The 22,403-nt window shown below is 35.8% G+C and overlaps 2 protein-coding genes across 2 annotated transcripts; one reads left to right on the top strand and one right to left on the bottom strand.

Annotated features, from left to right (window-relative positions):
* The first annotated feature begins 1,552 nt into the window (after nucleotides 1-1,552).
* Nucleotides 1,553-12,555, top strand: LOC140053665 (tektin-3-like). The gene is made up of 6 exons (XM_072098507.1): nucleotides 1,553-2,473; nucleotides 5,745-5,815; nucleotides 6,345-6,488; nucleotides 9,040-9,262; nucleotides 9,753-9,907; nucleotides 10,246-12,555. The coding sequence occupies exons 1-6, from the start codon at nucleotides 1,778-1,780 to the stop codon at nucleotides 10,466-10,468; spliced, it is 1,512 nt and encodes a 503-aa protein (XP_071954608.1). The 5' UTR covers nucleotides 1,553-1,777; the 3' UTR covers nucleotides 10,469-12,555.
* Nucleotides 12,556-20,333: 7,778 nt separating this feature from the next.
* Nucleotides 20,334-22,232, bottom strand: LOC140053592 (uncharacterized). Its single transcript, XM_072098500.1, has one exon. It carries the CDS (start codon nucleotides 22,094-22,096, stop codon nucleotides 20,708-20,710), a length of 1,389 nt encoding a protein of 462 aa, XP_071954601.1. The 5' UTR covers nucleotides 22,097-22,232; the 3' UTR covers nucleotides 20,334-20,707.
* Between the last annotated feature and the right edge of the window lie 171 nt (nucleotides 22,233-22,403).

The raw sequence follows: 22,403 nt of genomic DNA, 5'->3' as shown, positions 1-22,403 counted from the left end.
TACGAGGATGCTTCGCATTTTCCTATCTCCTCCTACGATAATTGTTTTTAATGGCTGAAAACCGGTTGAACAGCTCGAGTACAGCATCATAATGTTGAAGACAGGCCGCTTTTCTTTAAAAAATACTATTTTGATAGATTTAATATACGTTTATACAAATGTATTGATTTGCGATGAATGGAACATTCCAATCTGTATACTCATAACAGAAATTCGATCCATTTTTTTTCAATCTGTGCTGCAGAGGTTGGATATAATTTTTTTTTTAACGGATAATGAGCTAGCGTTTTCAGTCGCCGTATATTATGTACAAATCTTTATTATTGCATTTAAACCACCCACATCATCACCCTTCCCTCACTGGCATGAGTAGCGTTGTAAAGCCAGTAGAGGATAGGCCTACGGTGCATCACATCCCCTAAACGCAGAACAACTTTGGTGGGTAGGGTAGGAACCAACTTAAGTATGAATTGGCTCTAAGAAACAATTGAAAACCATTAGGCCTACTAATAAAGTTGAGTTGAGTTTAATTTTTATTGACGATTAAATCGATTTTATGATTTTCCTCGAATAGAGGTGGTTTTCACAAATTGTTTTAGGCCCTACATTATATAAACATACACGTCGTAGTGATGTATCGTTACATGTACTGTACTATTTCAATCGACTAGGACGGTGATAGTTTCAACAAAGTATTACATTACAGCAATGTTTTACTGTGTTTAGTGATATATTATTTGTAAAACATGAAAACAATTAATATTTCGTTACTAAATGGATAAAAAATATATTTAATATATTTAAAAATTGTTCCTCTTTGCACCCATCCTCTTCCCCATCCCTCACCCCTAATGTTACATACAAAACACAAATTAAGTTTGTTTAAATTTGACTTAAACAATTGGTCTCATTTTGTGACAAGTTTCTCTTTCGGAAGTAATTCTCAGGGTGCTAATTTTAGTTGAGTACATAAATCAGTGTCTATTTATTCGTTCCTGTAAACGACATGTATTATTGTACGTACATTTGAAATCGCCAGTTTTTTAACACTGAAATTATTATGTATTCGAGAACCATCTGTGGGCACCACCTAGATGGTACGCGAGCGAAGCGAGCGTACCATCTAGTTATTACAATTAGTATAGTGTTAATTAATGTCATTACATTTGGTAGACCTATAATAAAAAGATAAACACTATACTAGGGTTGTGGAGGGATATGTGTAGTACACAACTTGGAGAGACTGAAAGTCAATAACCTTTGTTGGTAAACATCACAGTGGTAAATGATTCAAGCAATCAACAAGGAACTAGTGTTGTTAACACAATGCAAAGTAGACACAGCGATAAAGGTATAATATGTTAAAATCCACAAGCTTGTTCTATTACGGACTTTGTTCCGTGTGACTGTTACCAACACTGTTTCTAAGGGGCGGGTCAATGAAGTTCCCATTGTGACGGCTCAATGGTCCATTCCGTTGATTGACGTGTGGGATTATAATACAAAACTAGCACGTATATAGAACAAGGGCCATGTGGCGTCCATAGCAACCGTGTAATGCATCGTTGAATATATAGGAATACTGGCAGACTGCGACGTTTCTATAAACACAAACGTGTGGAATCAACTTCAGCCGGTTTGTGGTCTAGACTGGTAATCGTTTCTGGTAGGCAGCATTGACAGGCTTAAACGCCAGTGAAAAAATAAGTGAGTTTTTAGATTGGGACTTTAAGTTCAAACTTTATTTCCGGATTGAGTGTAGAGTCGATTGTTCAACATGCAGGACTATTACGGTCAAACGATGACTTCGAGCTACTTTTCAGCCCCACGAGTCGGAACAGGGGTAGGCTTTCTCCCACCGCTAGAAAGCACAATGCAGGCCTCCTACAAAAGTTATGCCCCGCCGTATAACATAAGTCAATCGCTAAACCTGCCTTGGAAGCCAAGTACGTACTATCGTGGGGCTGAGAAATCAATGCCAGTGTCGTACAGTGCACCAACAATGAACCCTACCACCTTATACCGCGATGATATTGTATCCAGAGTTCCACCACTTTCAACGTCTGCGAGAACCGCTCTTTTCTCAAAGTACACCCCGACAGATTGGTTTAGAAGTAACAACCAGAATTACCGGACATCCGACATGACAAGAAGCGCGGCGCAGAAACTACGTGACGAGAACGCGCGAATCTGCCACGATACAGACGCACGCACGGTGAAGACGCAGCAGGAATCGAGTAAAAGTATTGGAAATAGAATCAGTGACATAAACTTCTGGAAATCAGAATTAAATCATGAACTGGATGAGATGGGTAAAGAGATAAACGCAATCACTGAAAATAAGAACAGGCTGGAGACGTCACTGAAGGAAACAGAAGGCCCGCTTAAGATAGCTCAAGAGTGCCTATTTAACAGGGAGAACAGACAAGGCATAGATTTGGTCAATGATGTAGTGGAAAAAGAACTGTTACGGGTAAGAATTTAATTTTATTTAATTGAGAAAATTATTTTTGTAATAAATTAACACAGTGATTTGTCTGTATACACCCAGACATAAAGGGTAATTTGTATTTATGAAAAAGAAATTTACATACAAGTAAAACGTTATATAGATTATATGATAATATATACTATTAAGAACATTTAACATTCAATTGAATAAATAAAGTCATCGAAATGTAGGGCCTAAGATAAAAAAATTAGATTATGGGGATGCGTTCCTCCCACTCTGGATCCGTCACTGCAAACATTGATGTGTACATGGGCAGAAGAGCAAATTAGAATCATAGTAGGCCTATTTATAGTATACAGAAATATCTAACAAACATGACCCTTTGATTAATTGTTGATAACCTGCGTGTTACCTATTCGCCTACACAACATCGATAAACTCCACCACCACTCAAAGTAAACACGTCAAACTATTAAGAAGATCAAAACAACTTAAGTCGTAAAGTACACTTTTCTTCTTTGACTTTCTATGATGACTTTCACTTGATGCCTCTGGTTATTTGCAGACGATAATTGAATGTTTATTTAAAACTTTCACAAAGATTCGTCCCATAGCAACAGTACCGTTTTGATCAAACATTCATCCATGACACGTTTAGAACAATCTCTATTCACACGATTATTATATGTAATGAGTGTACGTGTCTACAGATAATGTCTATTTACACTTCGTAAATTAACACATCCGTGTTCATAATGGTGGGCATGTCCTGCCTTTTATTCTCACTACATTACACTAGTTTTAAATTAACACATCGTACATAATGCGTAGATTATATAGACATATTCTATTTGCACTTATATCGATCCCTGCCATGGCATTATTAATTGACGCTTCTACTGTAAGTTACGCTCGTCCTGCAGAAAATATAATTACTAGGCCTCCTGTGAAAAGTAGCAAACTTTTTTCAAAGTATAAATACATTTTCCAAGCAAAATCGTCATAGGGTTGAATATTTCGACTTCATTATTATGTCATGACCATCCGTCATCAGGAATTACTTGGCTACCTTAAATTATTGGATAGCCTAACAACCCTACCGAGTCGATTAACAGTCGCTAAAAACTGGTGGAATTACATGTAGACCACATTAATTTCTGCTAACGCCAGATGCTTTAATAAACTTAAATATGCCTTTTGTAGTAAAACAATTGTAATTGTCGAGGCAGGTATTTAATCATTTACGGTATTTTATTTGCGCATGTTGAGAGTGGCTATCAACTTTATTTAAAGGCCTAGCAGATTCTATTCATAAACATTTTTATCAGATGCCTGCCAAATTCATGTAAATATCGATTCTGGTGGAACGAACATTTTAGTATAGACACAATTGGTCTATGATGTCATTTATAATCTAATTAAAGCTTGATTATTACAAATTAATATCACTTTATATTTAATTATGCAACTCTTGTACACACAAGAACGGTAAAAGTGTTTACTGTCACCATGGCATCCATTGTCACGTGTCTATACGACATGACATACATTTCAAATGGATTCTGTGATCAACATATCTTACTTTACGCAGTATGTCCCGTCTATGTTACTGTTTCAACACGTCTGATTATATCACATGTGTTTGTGTTGATAAACAGTGTTACTGCCGATACTAACTGCAACATTATATTGTAATAAATGTTGCGATTGTCGACCTTAGGCCCTATTTATTATAGGGTAAATGAATTAGGCATGAATTATAATTATAGTCAAAAAATTACAGTAAATGGTAGAAATGGGGAAGCTATGCAAAGTGGCTCTAATGCCTTTATGGCACATAATGAATCTGTGCATTATAGTATAATACTATAAATCTATGTCGCCTATGCAGTACAATCAAACAGTCACAATGATGCTACCAGTAAATGACCTTTAGGGAAAACGAATTACAATAAACTCAATTGTTGTTTTTTTTTACAAACATAATCCAAATTTTAAATCGATTTTGTGACCCTGTAGCTGCTAAGTAATATATTGTGTCTCAGCCACCATGAGCCATACAGACTAGCATGTTTTCAATAATAACTCATTTGTTTAATTTTACAGAATACAACAATTATTCTTATATTCATCTTCTTATTGTCAACGATTTTAGATACTGTTGAATGTGTTATAATAGGTCTTAGTAATCATGTTTTTAAAAAAATAATACATTGAATATAAGGCCCAAGCATATACTTAAATTAAACACATCAACTCCAAACCAGGACATAAGGTGTCGAGTGTTCATCACGACCATTAGCCAACCGTAGTGGCGATGTTTTGAATGATTTTTTACTGAAACGTTTGGTAATTGGTGTTTTATTTTAAAATGAAAATTGCCTCGGATGTTAATAGATTTATGACAAACCAATATTAAAAAGACAAATGTTTTATTTTAGAATGTACTACTGTATTATATCCGTAGCTGAACGTACGCATGCTTGCTATAAGTGTTGTTGTTATGTATTTGTTTATACAGAGACTCGAGTCTCGCACAAACAGATGACAAAATATATACAATACGTAGGCGTAAACAAAAAGTATAAACACTAATAAAAGACTGTAAAAAAATAATAACAAATAGAACAATAATTTCAAAACCTCATGTAGCCACATTATTGAATCATTGAAATGTAGTACTATTATTTCAATATTTTAAAGTTGCCATAGTTACAGTAAACAAAAATGAATATAATCCGGGAGCAAATATTGGTTGTGGTAGATAAAATGCATGCACTTGTTGGACAATATATTGCGTCAATTGTCCATTAACTTTCGATAAAGGTCAAGTCAAAACAGTTAAAGTTCTAATTACTTCTATTTTTAGTCTTTGTTTCCCTAACAACCTATTCAAGCTCTAATTAAGCTCCTTATACAATACTAATACTTTAAATCACTACTAAAAGTTTATCAAAAAGTGTACGCACTCATCACCTCAGCAATTCGCAACGATACAGATCTGCTAAATGGAGAGTTTCGTCGATTTCTAGTTATTCATCCGCGGTTAAAGTACGTTAATATTTTATATAATAAGTGATTGGTACACTTATTACCCCTTGCCCAAGGGGGCTGTAACATTAAAGTTTACGACTGCCCAAAGCGGCCTAGAAAAATTTTACTTCTTGTGTTCGCCTGCATGACAAAAAAATAGTACAAAATTCAGTCAAATGTGGAAAATAGTGTGTTGATTAAAGTTTATTAGTTTAATTTTTATTTTATAATAATAAATTATATTTGCTTTATTGTACAGGAAGTAGAAACGATACGTCAAAGCCAGGATAAGTTGAAAAATTCGATTGATAAAGCCAACGCACAACTAAGGTATGTAGCATGGTTTACCTCATCAAGACAAATATACATTTCAATGTTGTCTGAAAATAAATTTGGAAAAAGGTCCAATTAAACGTGTACCATTTTATATAAATGTAGCAACTATTAATTAATATGTTGCTTCTTATATGCAAAAGACAATAGTACCGTAGTGGAGCTGTAGCTTGGTGATTATCGTGCTTGCCTCCCAATCCACAGGTTCAGAGTTGAATCCTGCCAGGATGTAACTCACGACTCTTTCAACTCCACTCCCTAAAATAGTTTATCCCTCCTGTAGGCCGTTTCTCGCTGTTGGATGCGTATGATTTTTTTTTTTTATAAATAATTTGTTATCAAATAAACATTGCAGTAAAAAGAATAAGGAAAGAAATATAACTATGCACTCTTGTGTTCGTTATCATAAGCCTACTATAATGCACCGTATAGTTTTAACATTTGTGCCGTCACTAATGCATTCAAACTTAGCGCTTTAGAAAATGTGGGTTTTTTTGGTAATTATTATTATTGTTATTCCTAACAGCATGAACCGTGCAGCTCAGCATGAACTGGAGAAAGATGTCAACGATAAATTCAGAGCTTTTAACATAGACAATAGATGTCATCAATTACATAACAACGCCCAGGGTACAGGCTTCTACCGTGGAGTAGAAGGAGTTGATCAGACGTAAGTAACAGGCCTAGCTTTCTTCTTTTAGTAACAACTTAAAACTGACGGCTTAAACAGCGCTTGGGTGAGCTGGGCAAAGTAGGCCTAATGAATTATGATTGAATTTTGCTCTGTATTTTACGTATATTTTCAATTAAAGATCACTTTAAGCTCCATTCCTCTCTTAGTGGTCCTTAAATTGTATGTTTTGATAGGGAGATAGTAACAACGTTTTCAATTTATAAACATAAAATCTTTACTAAATATTTTTCAACCTACTATGAATAAAGTCGATTTTATAAGATAATTTAATTCAATAATAATAATAAAGAAAATCAATGTTGAATAACGACAGAATTTTTGTAATATCAGCGTGACAATGTTGCCATGACAATGCGTTTCAATAAATTGTATCTTGATATCGATGTGGTCAATAATAGACGATGTTGGGGGTAGCCGTCTCCTTCGTTACAGAAAATATTAATCAAAATACAAATATATAACTAATATCTATTTCTAATTACATTTATGATCAATAACATATAGTGATGACAGAAACTATATAGTAAGCCAAATGGTAGCCCAGTTTAGTAGTACTAATTTAAATAGTTTTTACTTAGTTAGAATTACAGTAGTGCAAAATGGTTTTAATGACAAAATGTATATTTGAAGCATGGATGCAATTGTTACCTTATTCATGTTTGCGGTATACTATCGATGGATACACTATTTAACATGGTAAAATGGAACGATGTGAGCTAAGGGCCGCCCCAATCGCGAATGTAAATGGCCTAGTCGGACACTCTGAAATTAAGCTACATCACAGAATTGTCATCACCGCGCGCGCGTACAGTAACAATTTTGAACTCCGTTTAAATATTCTGAAGCTCTTTCAAATTCAAAAAGGATGGTTCAAGTAGGCCTACTGTAAAAAAACCAGAGCATCACGTCAAGGTCGAAGGTTACATTTATTAATCTTGAAAATTTATAATAAAGTATAAACAAATGAGTAACTGAGAGGAGCAAAATAAAAAAAAGCAAATCTTGTGAAAAGCAGCCAATAAACTGGAATGTTTCAGCAGAACGCATGTACATGCCCTTATTTACTATAATCATAAAAATAAGGGTATTTTTCGGAGTACTATACCTTTCTCTTTCTTTTTCAAAATTGACAACACAAACTCATAAATTATAATTTTCTTTGGTGTGTGCAATATTGTGTTCTTTTGCTCATTGTAATATTTCTTTATAGCACTGTGTATCATATTACAGTACATGGCCATACTATTCTTTATGCAATAATATTGAAGGCCTATTGTATTTTGTATTTAGAGAGACTATTGTAAACCTTTCATCTTAATTCGAACATTGATTTTTTACACTGTGCTGTTGTGTAAATCGAGAGTTAATTGAGTAAGAATTCGAAATTATAGATATATTGACAGAGAATAAGAATAGAATGACTTCTTCACGTTTGAATTGACACAAGTCTACGATAATCTTACATGTGGCTTTTCTTTTTCAATTCAATTCAACTTTATTTCAGATAAATTGTCCATATGAAACATATAGGCTTTACATACAATAAAAAAAGAGAGAGAGAGAAATACTCCACTCATTGATATCGTATCCACTAAAGGATTTTGTTGAGGGTGTTCCTGGGGTCTCTGGGAGTGTCCCTTAAAGAATGTCCCCAAGCGCGGTACAAAACATTTGTAATCTCCACCAAACTGGTCCCTTGATAAAATATGCCGGAAACCCGGGCGGAAACCATTGCTTAGTGATAAAATAACTTTTAAATCATTAAAGATCAACGCACGGCTACTCGCCTCCTATCGATGTCAAAAACTGTTATTTTCTTACATACATTTAGTAAACATTATGTCTGTTTTTGTCGTCTATGAATACTGTATGAGAAACCCTAGAAGAAAACTTACAACGAATATTATCCATGCAGCGTATAACACTTGTAATAAATCTCAAGTTATGTTGGTCTTGTTTAATTCGAAGGAAAAAAAGACCGCTGAATTATTTATTGTAGAAAATACCGCAATATCGTTGAAACATGCCTGAAACATTCCAAGCTAGAAATACTAGGCCTACGTGAAGGAATTATCTCTCATTCACTGCTGCATTCATTCAATGTTAAACATTTAACGGAATTATAATGTCTACTTTCTTTTCTTAGTTCTCAGACTAGGCCTACATTTACTAAATTTAAAAATAAATTGATAATAATATTGCCTTGCTTTTGCAAAACACGAGGAAGCATTGTAATATTCGTGCATACGCAAGTCAGCGCGCAATTTAAACTAAAACAATTAAGCTTGTTCCCACTAGAGACGCAACACAAGGACGCAACGCAACGTAAGTGAGTTGACCAATCACAAGCGATGGATTATTTGAACTGTCGCTTGTCATTAGTCAACACGCTTACATTGAATTTACATCCTTACGTTGCGTCCTAGTGGGAACCAAGCTTAATGCGACAGCTCAGGGATGGTCCATCGCATTGTTGCGTCGAAGTGGGGATCCAATTTAATAAATATTTTTTATATTTTATTTCTAGGGTATCGTTGCCGGAGTCTTGGGCTAAATTTACCGGCGACAACATATTGCGTTCCCAACGTGAGCGTAACAATTCCACGCATTTGAGAGGAAACGGCGACAACATCATGCAGGAAACATCTAACAACATGTGGACACAGTACAACAATGTTAACGTCAGCTTCAGTGGTAGAATTGCAGAAACAATGGACGCAAGAAACACAATTCAAAGCCATCTTACAAGGGTAAGTAATTAAGAGACGGTTTGCCCCCAAAATAATTTGTAGGTCTTTGATTGAGCGTCGTCCTTTGCATCTCCATAGGATAACAACTCGACTTTCAACAACTTTGTTTATGTAGATCTCTGTCTACACTATCAAACTAGTTTGACAGAAAAAACAATATCCAAATATGGTAGTGATATTCCCAAATATGGTAGTGATATGACATCATCATGTCGATATATGGGCACATCATTTTTTTCACATAAAGTTTGATAGTGTAGACAGAGCTTTAGTTTTGTCTTGTGAATTATGAGCAATATTTGGCAATACATAAAACATACTACGTCACTGGTACCGTACAGAATGCCTGGGTAACAACACTAAATTCTGGGTACGTGGGGATTCCACGTGGATGAGGTTCGCGTTGCAATTATAGACCACAGATTAAATACTCCATAAACGTCGATAGAACAATTTCATTGAAATGATGACTAACTTTTGTTCATATTAGGTTCTTCAAGAGATGGACGAAATGCAAAACAACATCCATGTTCTTCGTAAATCAATCAAAGACAAAGAGGCCCCGTTACAGGTTGCACAGACTCGTCTTGATAGTAGAACAAGGAGACCAAATGTCGAGCTCTGCCGTGATCAACCTCAACACAGGTAAGCGTACATGCAAATCCTTACATTATTAATGAGTGATTCTTAACTATGTCCAATGACCAATCACAAGCGACGTATCATCCGGGTTAACCCTAATCCTAACTGTCATTTGTTATTATTGGTTCAATTACTCGCGTAGTGCGAACTTTCTTCGTGTTATTGTAAACAAAGCTTTAAACAAACTGCAATTTTCAGAAGTTTTAACTTCTTGCCGACACAACACAACAGACTAGGCCTAGGCACAATACAATGTGTTGATCAATCGTTAGATAGATATTTGCTTGATTTGTGCATTGGTGATAAATAAATTATAATTTATACTCCAAAATTTCTTACAGGCTTGTCCGAGAGGTTGGTGAACTATATGAGACAGTTGATATACTTCAGAACCGCCTAAGAGCAGCGGAGAGTGCACTTAGTGAGCTCATACGAACCAAGTCGACTCTAGAACATGACTTGTCCGTCAAGAACAACAGTCTGTACATAGACAAAGAGAAATGCATGGGAGTCCGAAAAACGTACCCAACCACCGCCAGACTTGCAGGCTATCGAGGACAGTAAATGGCGGTAAAACGCTATGGTTTCCGTTGGACAAAATACGGATGTTCGTTTGCGGGGCGCGGCGGTTACAGACTTGGTTCCTACTAAAGTATTAGACAAAAACAAACATTTTTGTAACGATTAGTGTGTCAATCTGAAGACTGTGCAATGTACTTTTGAGTGGCATATCAGTATCTAGCAAAACGTGTCTTTGTTGGAACCGAGTCTCGCGGTACTGATAGAAATCCTTTACCATGTCTCGCATGACACACGCGTGTAATGTTCGTTTGACACACTCATTGGCCAGCTTATACGAAGCAAAAGGAATGTTGTTCCTCGAATTTCACTCGAAAATTACATGGGATCAGGGCCGTTTATTAAACTTTTTTAAATAAGATATATTGTAAAACGGTAAAGGTTTTTACGGTGCTGTTTATGCCGCGCCCAGAGTAACCATGGGAACCAAAATGTATAGGCATTCCAAGCCACGTGATACCAAATATTATAATTGCAATGTAGTGAATCAAAATCATTGTTATCGTTATTGTATTTGTAATTTTTTTTTCATTTGAGATTATTGTTTACCAGGTCTATGTTATTATTCTGTCTACAATCTTCTTCAGTATAATTGTAGGCCTATATTTAAAATTGTTAGTAATTTTATAGGCCTAATTTACCACACATTGGTATCACACGTTCCTACTATATTTATTCACTCACATATTTTATATAGCATACTAATATTCCTAACCTATATTATAAAATAAGTGACTACCTCTAAGTTGATATTTACTGTGCTAACAAATTGCGAAAAGTAATTTAGTGTCTCGTATGTTTACACATACACATTTTACGGCAAACTTTATTTCCATTGCGCACTCATTTAAATAAAACTACGTATACGTACTAATCCTAACGTGATTATAATCAGTACTTCATTGCTTTCAATATTTACATCAGTATTAATATTATAACTGTATATTTAATTCTATTAGGTCAAGCTAGGTCACCAAAACGGAAACGCCATTGCAACCCCCGTCAGCTTCCGTTTATACTAGAAAACCATGTTTTTAGGCCCTTCTAATTTATATTCTACAATCAATTTATTTTCTATAGTATATATTTTTCAATTATAAAAGAGTATTTTTGCAATCCTGGATTTAAGTAAGCGTAAATAAGATAATTTTTTTGGCTATTGATTTGACATGCATTATTTACTCGCATAGATTTAACGCACGCGTACATCTAACGCGCGCGTACAAGTATTGATATTCGTAATGACTGTTAGTTTCTTTGAACAGAGCATTTGTGCAAATGCTGATCACTATAGCACTGTTTCATTCTATGCAACCTGATGTTACGTCATATATAGCCAAACTTGAGATATTAGTTGTATTTAGTGAAAATTATACTATAGAATTAAGTTTATTATGTTAGCATTGTAAAATGTTAAGGTAGCCCGTTGTCAGATATCCGTCCATAATTTTAATACGGTTTGTGAGGTTCGATCGTACATTTTTAAAAGTATCTAATTATGTATGGTGTATATTATTGTTAAAAATGAGAAAATTTAAAAATAGCAATTTATCAAAAGCCTTGAGAGCAATCACAGTTCTATTTAGCATCGAAATGATCAAACTATGTGCTTTAGATTAAGATAATATGGATGAACAAAGAAAGTAAATACAATCGAATGCCATCTTGACCTTTGATAAAGACATCTTCGCTTGATCTTTAATATAAATTTGCTTTGTTATTTGCAATATTATACGAAACAAAATCTAAGAACATTTTTTAATGCAATTTTAGGCGTTATAATAACGTGAAAATATTTATCTTTTTACAAAATGTTCATCAACTATTGTTGCGCGCGTACAAATGATGATATATGGTACCCTGAATTGTACGTGCGGGTGATATAACTGATCATGAAATATATAAGATATATTGTATATATTGATTGTAGTAGGCATTGCATTGTGGTATTGAACATAATAATTGCTGTGCAGTCACTGTATGTTTAATTTGTAAATTGTGAATAAAAGTGCACTGTTTAAAACACTGTATTACTTTGTGTATTTGATAGCATTGACAAATTAGTGAATTGATGAAAATAAAATAACCAACTCAACAAACTCTTTTTCGTACATCACTACCAAGCTACATACGTATCTGCTGCGGCCCTGGCAAATCATGACGTCATATCCAGGCACTTTGCATTTGCACGTGCACTTCACATTCCTCAGACCAGGTATGAGGTAACTACCTCATTTTGCAAAACTTTTACCATTGAAGATCATATTGGAATTCCTTCTATTTGTTTAGTGTAAGGCCCTACGTGTAAGGTAGTGTTGTGAGCTAAAGTATGGTAGGTGAGTTTTACTGTTTGTCCACATTTAGTGTTATGACGTCAGACTTTCATTCTTACCCATAAAACCGAATGGGCAGACTATCCCGTTTTCATGCTTTGCTGCTGCAGTGCATAGGCTGGTTTTAGTTTTTGAAGATAAACCCTTTTTTCAAAGTATGTAGTAGTGGTCTTTGTTTGCTATTGACTGTTATATTGTTTTTCTGCAACAATAACTCGTTCTACCACAAATAGACTAACCACCAATTCTAGTAGTCCCTGTATATCTTAAGGGACATTAACCCGTCATGAAATTGCTAGTGTAAAGGAAATTAAGAATCTTTGCGATGCTTGGCTGTTTTGTTAATAGTTTATCTACAGGAAATGATCCTTGATCATGGGCCGGCTGTAAATTATAGTTTTTGAAGAAATAATTACTTTATAATCTAGAATTCCTATAATATTTCATTGCTTAGCAACAGCCATGAACATCGAATGAATGACTAAATCATTCTTTCAATAATAAAACACTTTCTATAGTAGATATTACAGTATTATTGAATATGCCGAAAAGGAAATTACCGGTAGGTATCGCTATATCAAGAGGCACACTAAACACGTCTGTTAAGCATTTAAAGGCCAACTCAGACAGCGTCGTACGACGAGGCCCGACGAGACGTCTTGTCTGGACCCGTCTTTCGAAAGTCCTACCGACAGATAATCGTGCCAACGCTCCGCGACGGCTCAACTCAGACAGCCCGACGACCCCCGACGCGACTATATTGCCTGCGCTTCTGATTGGTTGAATTCAAGATGACGCAACAAACCATGCAACGCGTACGCACGCCTGTGATTGGTCAATACCCAACAAACGAGTCGTCCCGTCGGGTGAAAATTAAACATGTTTAATATGCTCACGACGACCTAAAACTACCCCCGACGCTACCTCACGACGACCCGTCTCGTCTGGATTCAACTCAGACAGCACGGACGAGTCAAGTCCAGACAAGACGTCTCGTCGGGCCTCGTCGTACGACGCTGTCTGAGTTGGCCTTTAGGCCCATGACGATTCTGCGTTTGCTGCTCGGTGGTCTATGAGAAAAGGTATAATCCCTTGTGGCTAGTCTTTCAATTTATATGTTTAGAGCCCTCTTCAATTACGGTGAAATTTCAGAAACGCGAGGGAAGGTGAATACTATTATATGCTATTCACTTACATCAAGACAATCTAACAACAGGATGCTGAGATCTGGAGATCAAAGTGTGTATCGGTGGCTGCGACACGATCAGCTCCACGAACAGATACGGCACGCCGCGGATAATGTAGTAGGCCCTACTGTTAGTAATTGTCGCTGCCAGACTTAAGATCAAAGGACTGTACGTTTCTATCTTGACAAGGCGAGCGCAGTTTCCTGTTGTTAAATTGCCTTACTTACATCATAACTCTAATAGATTGAAAGATCAGCATCAAAAGTCTCAATACGGTAGTACGATAGAGTTACATTAACAGGCGTTGTTCCAATAAATAAGTTGCTGATATTTAATTTATTTCCACCTTTGGTGATTAACGTCACACTGGATGACTTTTGGAACGCATTAAGCGCAAAAAATGATGTTATTTACATTCTATAATGCCCGTAGCATTATTAAGTTATTTTGATAGCAAGTTTAGCTATTAGGCCTATTATTAATAAGTAATTATTTTCTTAATAAATATCCACGTTCATGTTGTTTAGCATATCGTCAGACACAATATGAATCAAATTTTACAACAAAAAATAATGGAAAGTACAACATCGTTCGTACGAAGGGATAACAATTAAAATCGTTAGCATGCACACGTACGTACATAAACGCATAGCAAGTAGCAACCGTTCGTATCCAGGGGGGGGGGGGGGGTGCGTTGGGTGCAGACGCACCCCCCCCCCCCCCCAAGTCCCAAAAGGTCCACTATTTCCTCGGTTGGTATTTTTTCTTGTCTTGTTTAACTAAAGACAATATCATTATATATATACAAAATTTACATTATCAATGGTATACAAACAAAAATATGCTAATATAAAATGAAAAAATACCGGTAATTAAATTACGGAATCTGAACTGACTACAAACTCGATGTAAAACATGCGCAGTCGATCATGTGACGACAAGCAATAGCTTAGCGCTTCATGTACGCGGTAAAGTGTTTGCTGGAGAAATACAGACAACTTAACGTCAGGGAACACGTGTACTTTTTGTCGGGGAATATAATATACAGTAAAAAGCGTTCGCGTTCACTTCGTAGCTAGCTTCAGCGCCTAGAAAACCGCGACGTTTCATTGACCGTGAGAGTACGTCAGAGTGATATTATGCACTTTATATGCATTCATTATTGCCAGCGATCTAACTTACTACTAAACAATAGCTAGGTACGCACTTGTCTGGCGGTATCCCTTTGTACGAATCGTTCAACGTTGGGTCGAGACGCGTGATATCAAGTTTCATCCAGGGACCAAAATGTGTAATGTGTTATTTTCCAGGCGAAGTTTACCGACGGTTACGTCGTGTACTGCGTCGACGTACGCTACACTACAGCAAAAACGAATTATGTTAATTGTTCGTTTGTTCACCAATTTTTTAATTTACAAGTAACCTTCTGTACCGTGGGGCACCTAAAATAAATTTTTCATCCATTACTAAACAAAAAAACATGCCATTTTCGCTTAGCCAACATTATAGCTATAGTTATTACATTTTCAATATCCTGTATGTCATGAATTTCTCACCACTCGGAAGTCCAGATGGTACGCATGCATACACCTGGGAGGAATAAACTTTTTTCCCCGACTGAAAAAGGTCTACGCTTGCGTTTTTTAAGCCTCTAGGCCTGATGTTTCCAAAGTATAAAATGCAATTTTTTGAAGACCTGCAGCTCTAGTTTTAAACATTTTCTTAGCTCAGCCCCAACAATAAAGCTGGTCATATTTCGAAGAACAAGAAGTACATTTTCCGGGACCTAACATCTCTATTTTTCAAACATTTCTTAGCTCAGTCACAACCCATGATAGGGACTTATATATTTTTTTTCATGTTTTGAAGTATAATAAGTCCAATTTCCGGGACCTCCAACTCTATTTTTCAAAATTTTCTTTGAACTTTTATTTTTTAAATTGAAAAATATGGATTGAAACCGTCATCGCGAATCGTTTTTTTGCACGCAGTATTTTATTTATGCATTATAAAAAATGGAAAAAATGGCTACCCTAAATCTGATCTGATCCGTAAAGATCGTTCTGGAAAAAAAGGTGGTGGTGTTAGCATCTATATTAAGAATACCATATCTTATAAAGAAAGATCTGATTTATATGTAAATGATCTGGAGGCTGTATGGCTGGAGCTATTAGGACAAAAAAGTCAAAATATTTTAATATGCTGTTTATACCGCCCTCCAAATGCAAATTATGAATATTTTAACTTAATTATTGATTTACTTGAAAAAGTTAGTATGGAAAACACTGAAATTGTACTACTCGGCGATTTTAATATTGATTATGTCTTAAATGAGAACCTCTCGAAAAATCCTATCAATATGATCGAAAACATGTTTGTTATGACCCAGTTGATTCATGATAAAACAAGAGTTACGTCACACTCATCAAGTTGTATTGATTTGATACTAACAACAATTCCAGATCAGCACTATTTAAGTGGTGTTGCTAAAATAGCTTTAAGCGACCATTTTATGGTTTACAGCTGTTTAAAATTTAAGGAAAAAGAAGCTAAACATAAAACAATATATTATAGAGATTATAAGAACTTTGATGAAGGGGCATTCTTGCAGGGTGTCACGAAAGCTCAGACCACGAAAGCTCAGACCCCCTAAGACCTAAGATCACGAAAGCTAAGACCCAACACCTAAGATTACAAATACTAAGATATACTACAGATTAAAAACAATACTTGTTTATCCATACATAATTTTAAACACAGTAGGTTTCATTTATTACCATAAATATAATTTAATACTACCGCAAAACATAGATAAACTCACATTATTTTCGCCCGTTGAGTAAATGTATATTTTTTCTTTACAACAAACAAACTTGACGGGTTGTTTGTTGGTATATATTTACTCCATTGTGTTGGTTCAGAGGATGTTTTTCTTACGCACCTGCCTTTCTTGTATTTTGACTCCAAATTTGTTGACTAACTTTATCCTGAACACCACACTTTAAAATTAGGACTTATAAGTACTTTCAGAAAGAGAAACACATAATAACAAATAAATAAATCCTTTAAATTGATGATTTTACATATGTGTTTCTTTGTATACTGTAATGTAACTCCTCGAGCTCCCACCATGCTCAATGTTTTTGTTTCCATGGAGCGCCAAAAGAGCAACAATAATAGTACAAGCATAAAAACAGAAAGAAAACGAAACAAAAAAACTTATCATGATTTTTAAATTAAAATTTATTTTCCAGTATTTATTTCTTCGTACTTGCATGATTATACTATTATCATTACAATTTTCATTTTACATTGTTCCATCCACACTGTAGATGGACTCCACAGAGTTTTCAGCCCTCTATATAATTTTTGCTCTTTTGACGTTCCATAGAAACAAAAACATTGAACATGGGGTAGGCCTACTGTAGTACTGTAGGCTAGTCATTTTGTGTGCGAGAAAAACGTCTGTAAAATCATCAATTTAAAAATGTATTTGTTACTTTTTATGTGATTCTTTTTCATGAAAGTGCCAATTCTAAGGTGTGGTATTCAGAATAAATGTTGGGAGTTAAAATACAAGGCAGGTGCGAAAGATAAATATTTGTAATCTTAGGTGTTGGGTCTTAGCTTTCGTGATCTTAGGTCTTAGGGGGTCTGAGCTTTCGTGGTCTGAGCTTTCGTGACACCCCATTCTTGCATGATATTTCCCATTCTCAGAAATTACAAAATATTCACAATATTAATAACGTTGACAATGCATGGGGTACGTTTAAAAATTGCTTTCTAAATTTAAGTAATAAACATGGGCCTATAAAAAATTCAAGAATAAAAAATAGATTCTCTCCCTGGATAACTCCTGAAATTATAAAGTTAATGTACAAAAGAGATTATACTAAAAGCAAAGTAAATGTTAATAATCCAGGATTAAAAACTGAGTATAGAAGACTTAGAAATCTGGTTAACACTAACATTAAGAAAGCAAAGTATAACTATTTTAATAATGTAAATATAAAATATAAAAATAATCCAAAAAAAATGTGGAACGAGCTAAATAAACTAACTGGTAAAACGAAATCTAACATTAGTAAAACTATTGATTGCGAACATTTTAATGAATACTTTACCAACATAGGAGTTAAGATGGCGCAGTCATTTGACGATACGCTGCCAAGTTGGAATAATCCACCTAGTGAATATTCCTTTAATTTTATAAATGTTGATGTAAATACCATTAAAAGGAAGCTTTATAATTTGCCAGAAAAAAATTTAGATGTTCTTGATTTTGATAGTAAATTGTTAAGGTTAGCAGCTCCGTACATTGCTTATCCATTGTGTCATATTGTGAATCTCTCTCTCATGTCTGGTCTTGTCCCAGCTGATTGGAAAGTAGCAAGGACAACTCCTATATATAAAGGAAAGGGTAGTAAAGACAGTATGAGCAACTACAGACCAATATCTGTCGTTGCTCATATCGCAAAGATTATAGAGAGAGTGGTTCAGGAACAAATCATTTCTTTTCTTAGTTTGTTTGATTTGATTAACATTGATCAATTTGCCTTTTTGAAAAACCATTCTACTGTAACATGCTTGCACAGAGTAGTTGATGATTGGTTAGAAAGTTTTAATGACTCAGAGGTCGTCGGCGCTTGTTTCTTAGATATATCCAAGTGCTTTGACACGATAGATCACTCAATTTTGTTATTTAAGCTTTACAAATATGGTTTCCATGAAAATGTTGTTTACTGGTTTAGTAATTACTTAAAAAACAGAAAACAGTTTGTATACTGTAACAATAACAAATCTACACTTAAAGAAATCAATATTGGTGTTCCACAAGGAAGTGTCCTGGGACCCATCTTGTTTCTCATTTTCATAAATGATATTTCGCAGTCTATAGTAAATGGAACTTGCAGCGTTTTTGCTGATGATGTTGTGGTTTACACCTCAGGTGATACTGCTAAGATAGTAAATGATTCATTACAAATAATTATTGATAACATTGGTAAATGGTATGATGACAACCACCTCTCTATAAATACTGAAAAAACAAAGGTTATGTTACTAAGAAACAATCATACAGCTGACAGTAATGATTTAAATATACAAATTGGAACCAGTAAATTAGAACAAGTTGATAGTATAAGGTATCTGGGAGTCGTAATCGATGAAATGTTAACTTGGAAACAAAATACTCAATGTATTAGTAAAAATATTGGATATAAAATAACAATGCTAGGTAAAATGGCTAGTAGTTTAAGTAAACCGTTACTTGAAACTCTATATATAAGTACAATTCAGCCTTGTAGTGATTATGCTATAACAGTCTGGGGAAATACGACAGAGTTAAACAAAAATATTTTAAAGCGACATCAAAAAAGAGCTGCTCGAATTGTAACTAACAACTTCGATTATATTAATGTAAGGGGTGACAACATCATCCAGAACCTATCGTGGCAAACTCTTGAAGAGAAACGAGATTTCTCCCTAGCATGTCTAATGTATAAATGTGTTTACGGCCTTGCACCAATTAGATTAGTAAATGAAATTGAATTGATTCGCGATATTCACACCCACTTAACACGTGGAGTAGAAAATTTGAATGTAACAATACCTAAATACACCCTTAGTAAAATGAATTCGTCCTTTAAAGTTGCAGGCGCAAAAATATGGAACAATTTACCAATTAATATTAAATCGGCACCAACAATTACGTCCTTTAAGGCTAGATACAAATCTCATTTCTTTTCATAAAAAACTGACATGTATTATATTTAATTAAGTTTCTCTATTGTATATTTTGATTAAGACAGGACCACAATGTAAAACAGATACACTGTTATCTGATTGTTTTATCCTGTATAAATATATTATTTATTATTTATTATTATTATTATTATTATTATTAAAAAGACCTCAAATGACGCTAGAACGCGTTGCTTCCGGGGGCTTCGCCCCCTGGACCCCCACCGGGGCCCCTTGGCGGCCCCTGGCCCTCAGCCTAGTGATGTTCGCTTCGCTCGCATATCCCCCTCGTCGGGGAATGTAGCCCCCGCGTCGGGAAGATCCTGGCGCCACCCCTGCTGAGTTGGCCTCATCATGAAAGCGTTAAGTTCTGGTGTCCATCGTTCAACTAGCCCAAGCCACAACAGAGAGTCTTACATCAGTCTTTAGAACGTCAAATAACGCAAATTTTTCCAGGGCCTTCGGCCCCTGGACCCTCACCGGGGGCCCTTGGCGGCCCCCTGGCCCCCAGCCATTGTTGCTCGCACCCCCCCCCCATTATAAATGCTGCATACGGGCCTGAAAAGGGATAACAAACTACATACCAGTCATCCGGCCGTTTGTATTTTGCGCGCCTACAGAAAAGGATAGCAAGAAAAACCGTTGGTACGCACGCGTACAGAAATGATAGCCAGTATAAACCGTTTGTACTCACGCGTGCAAAATAATGATTACAGGTACTAACACGTTTACTGACGATATCATTTATTTAAAAGGTATCAATACACAAGTCAAAGTATATACACACATCATACTCTAGAAGCACGGTTTGCGAAATTGTGTTGGCGGTCGCCTTATTTTTAAGTACGAATTGCCAATGAAGAAAAACTACTGTGGAGGTTGTCTGATTGGCTGACTCCTAAAATGTTTGTAATCAAGAATTTATATGACAATTTGGCAATTCTGTTCAATGGGTAACCATTTTAGGCGTTACTGACGTCATCATAAGCAGGTGGAGGTTGGTCGTGTTCTGATTGGTCAATAATTCCGAAACCCACTTCGTTGTACATTGGGGGTGGTGGTTCGTTTGCTGTATGACTTTCGTTTGTCTGATTTATAATAAGACTGTTATAATCTGGCGGTAAACTTCCAACAAGTTGTTGATTTTCAAGCAGAGGAACTGTTGCTGATATAGAAATTGCACGGTTAGCAGACAGACTAGTCGAACTAAATGTGGGTATACCATGGCTTCCAACCGCGCTTCGGTTGTTTCTGTCCGTAGTCGTTCTTGATGGAGGTCTATGCCTAGACGAAGTAGGTCTTCTACCATAAATATCATAATCCCTGCGCCTGTCAGCTCGCTCCATGTCCCTAATCAAGTCATCTTGGCACCGCTTCAACATAAATCCACAACAGGTAAAAAAGAGCACGAATGCTGCTGGAACAGCGACGAAAAATGCAAAGTAAATACTTATTCGAGCTTCGCATTGCGTATGAATTTCATTAAATTGTTCACTCGCGCGTACTTCTTGTTCAATGACAATGTCAGCAGTATGTAGCGGTAAAGAAAGTGAACAAGATGTTTCACCAACACAGGCGTCAGCGATGTCCTTGATAAGATACTTCGTTCTGTAAAATGTAAATTGGAGGTCTAATTCAGCTCTATCATACCCTAGCGTGTAGGCAAAATAAACTATATCTGTTGAAGAGAAAGTCAAATGTACCTCAGTAACTTTGTTCAAACTACACGGTTTGAATGTTTCTTTGGCGTAACAAGAAGAACATCTATTTTCGCTCCACTTCTTGTAGTTTTCTTCTCCGCGAATTATATACAAGCTAGCGTCCATTGAGTAATCAGGCATACAACCGCGTATAACCATAGTGTCTGATTGGTGAAAAGTATGTACAATGTTAACGTAGACGCCATAACTGAGGTACAAGGTATCATTTAAAGCGTATCTTATCTTCGCTGGCGTCCTGGCTTTATTCATGACAGCATATGCATTGAAAAGAATAGGCGGCGTTGATTTTGACGTCAGCTTTAATCCTGAACAAAACAGTCGTGAATACGAATTATCATCATTTTGAGATGATCCATCCGAAAACATAATCTGATCGCCATTTCCCACTATATATCTGTCAGGACCAAATGAACCAAATCTTATGATGAGAGCTGTGATAACGATAATGGCCGAAAGTAAGGCGGCAATAAACCCGACTTTGCAGGCGACAGGTAGATACCTATACTTGTAATAACACGACCGACAACCAGGGGAACATTTATCGCAGTCAACTATATCATCAAGGTGAATTTGCCATTCGTATCCCTGCCATTCCTGTGCTCTGGATTGAGACCTGTAGGTTGAACTCATGCTGTAATTTTAGGCCCACTAGTCTCACCGGTACATTACGTTTAAGTTCAGAAAACCCGGTTTTCCTGTATGGTTTCCTATTTCCAACGATTGCATAAAACGATCTAACACTAGGAGGTAATACTTTATCAACATCACATGATCGTGCTTACACTTTGATCTGTGTGCGTTCAACCGTCAGACTCGGGATTTCAGTTTTATGACGAAATGAAGTTAGATCCGGATTACAAATAAAGTCACTCCCCTCTACTACGTCATATTCCATATGCCTCAATTACAATATATAAATGTCAATATTGAATTACGA

The sequence above is a fragment of the Antedon mediterranea genome, chromosome 1 (assembly GCF_964355755.1).
Source record: "Antedon mediterranea chromosome 1, ecAntMedi1.1, whole genome shotgun sequence".
Classification (NCBI taxonomy): Eukaryota; Metazoa; Echinodermata; class Crinoidea; order Comatulida; family Antedonidae; genus Antedon; species Antedon mediterranea.
Note: the sequence above shows the minus strand (reverse complement) of the source record. Positions and strands in the feature narration are given on the sequence as shown.

Excerpts from the sequence above, each read along its gene's own strand:
- LOC140053665 (XM_072098507.1), top strand. The coding sequence starts at position 1,778 with ATGCAGGACTATTACGGTCAAACGATGACTTCGAGCTACTTTTCAGCC. Across the intron at positions 5,816-6,344 it reads AAAGCCAACGCACAACTAAG|CATGAACCGTGCAGCTCAGC; the intron begins GTATGTAGCATG and ends TATTCCTAACAG. Across the intron at positions 9,263-9,752 it reads TTCAAAGCCATCTTACAAGG|GTTCTTCAAGAGATGGACGA; the intron begins GTAAGTAATTAA and ends TGTTCATATTAG.
- LOC140053592 (XM_072098500.1), bottom strand. The coding sequence starts at position 22,096 with ATGAGTTCAACCTACAGGTCTCAATCCAGAGCACAGGAATGGCAGGGA.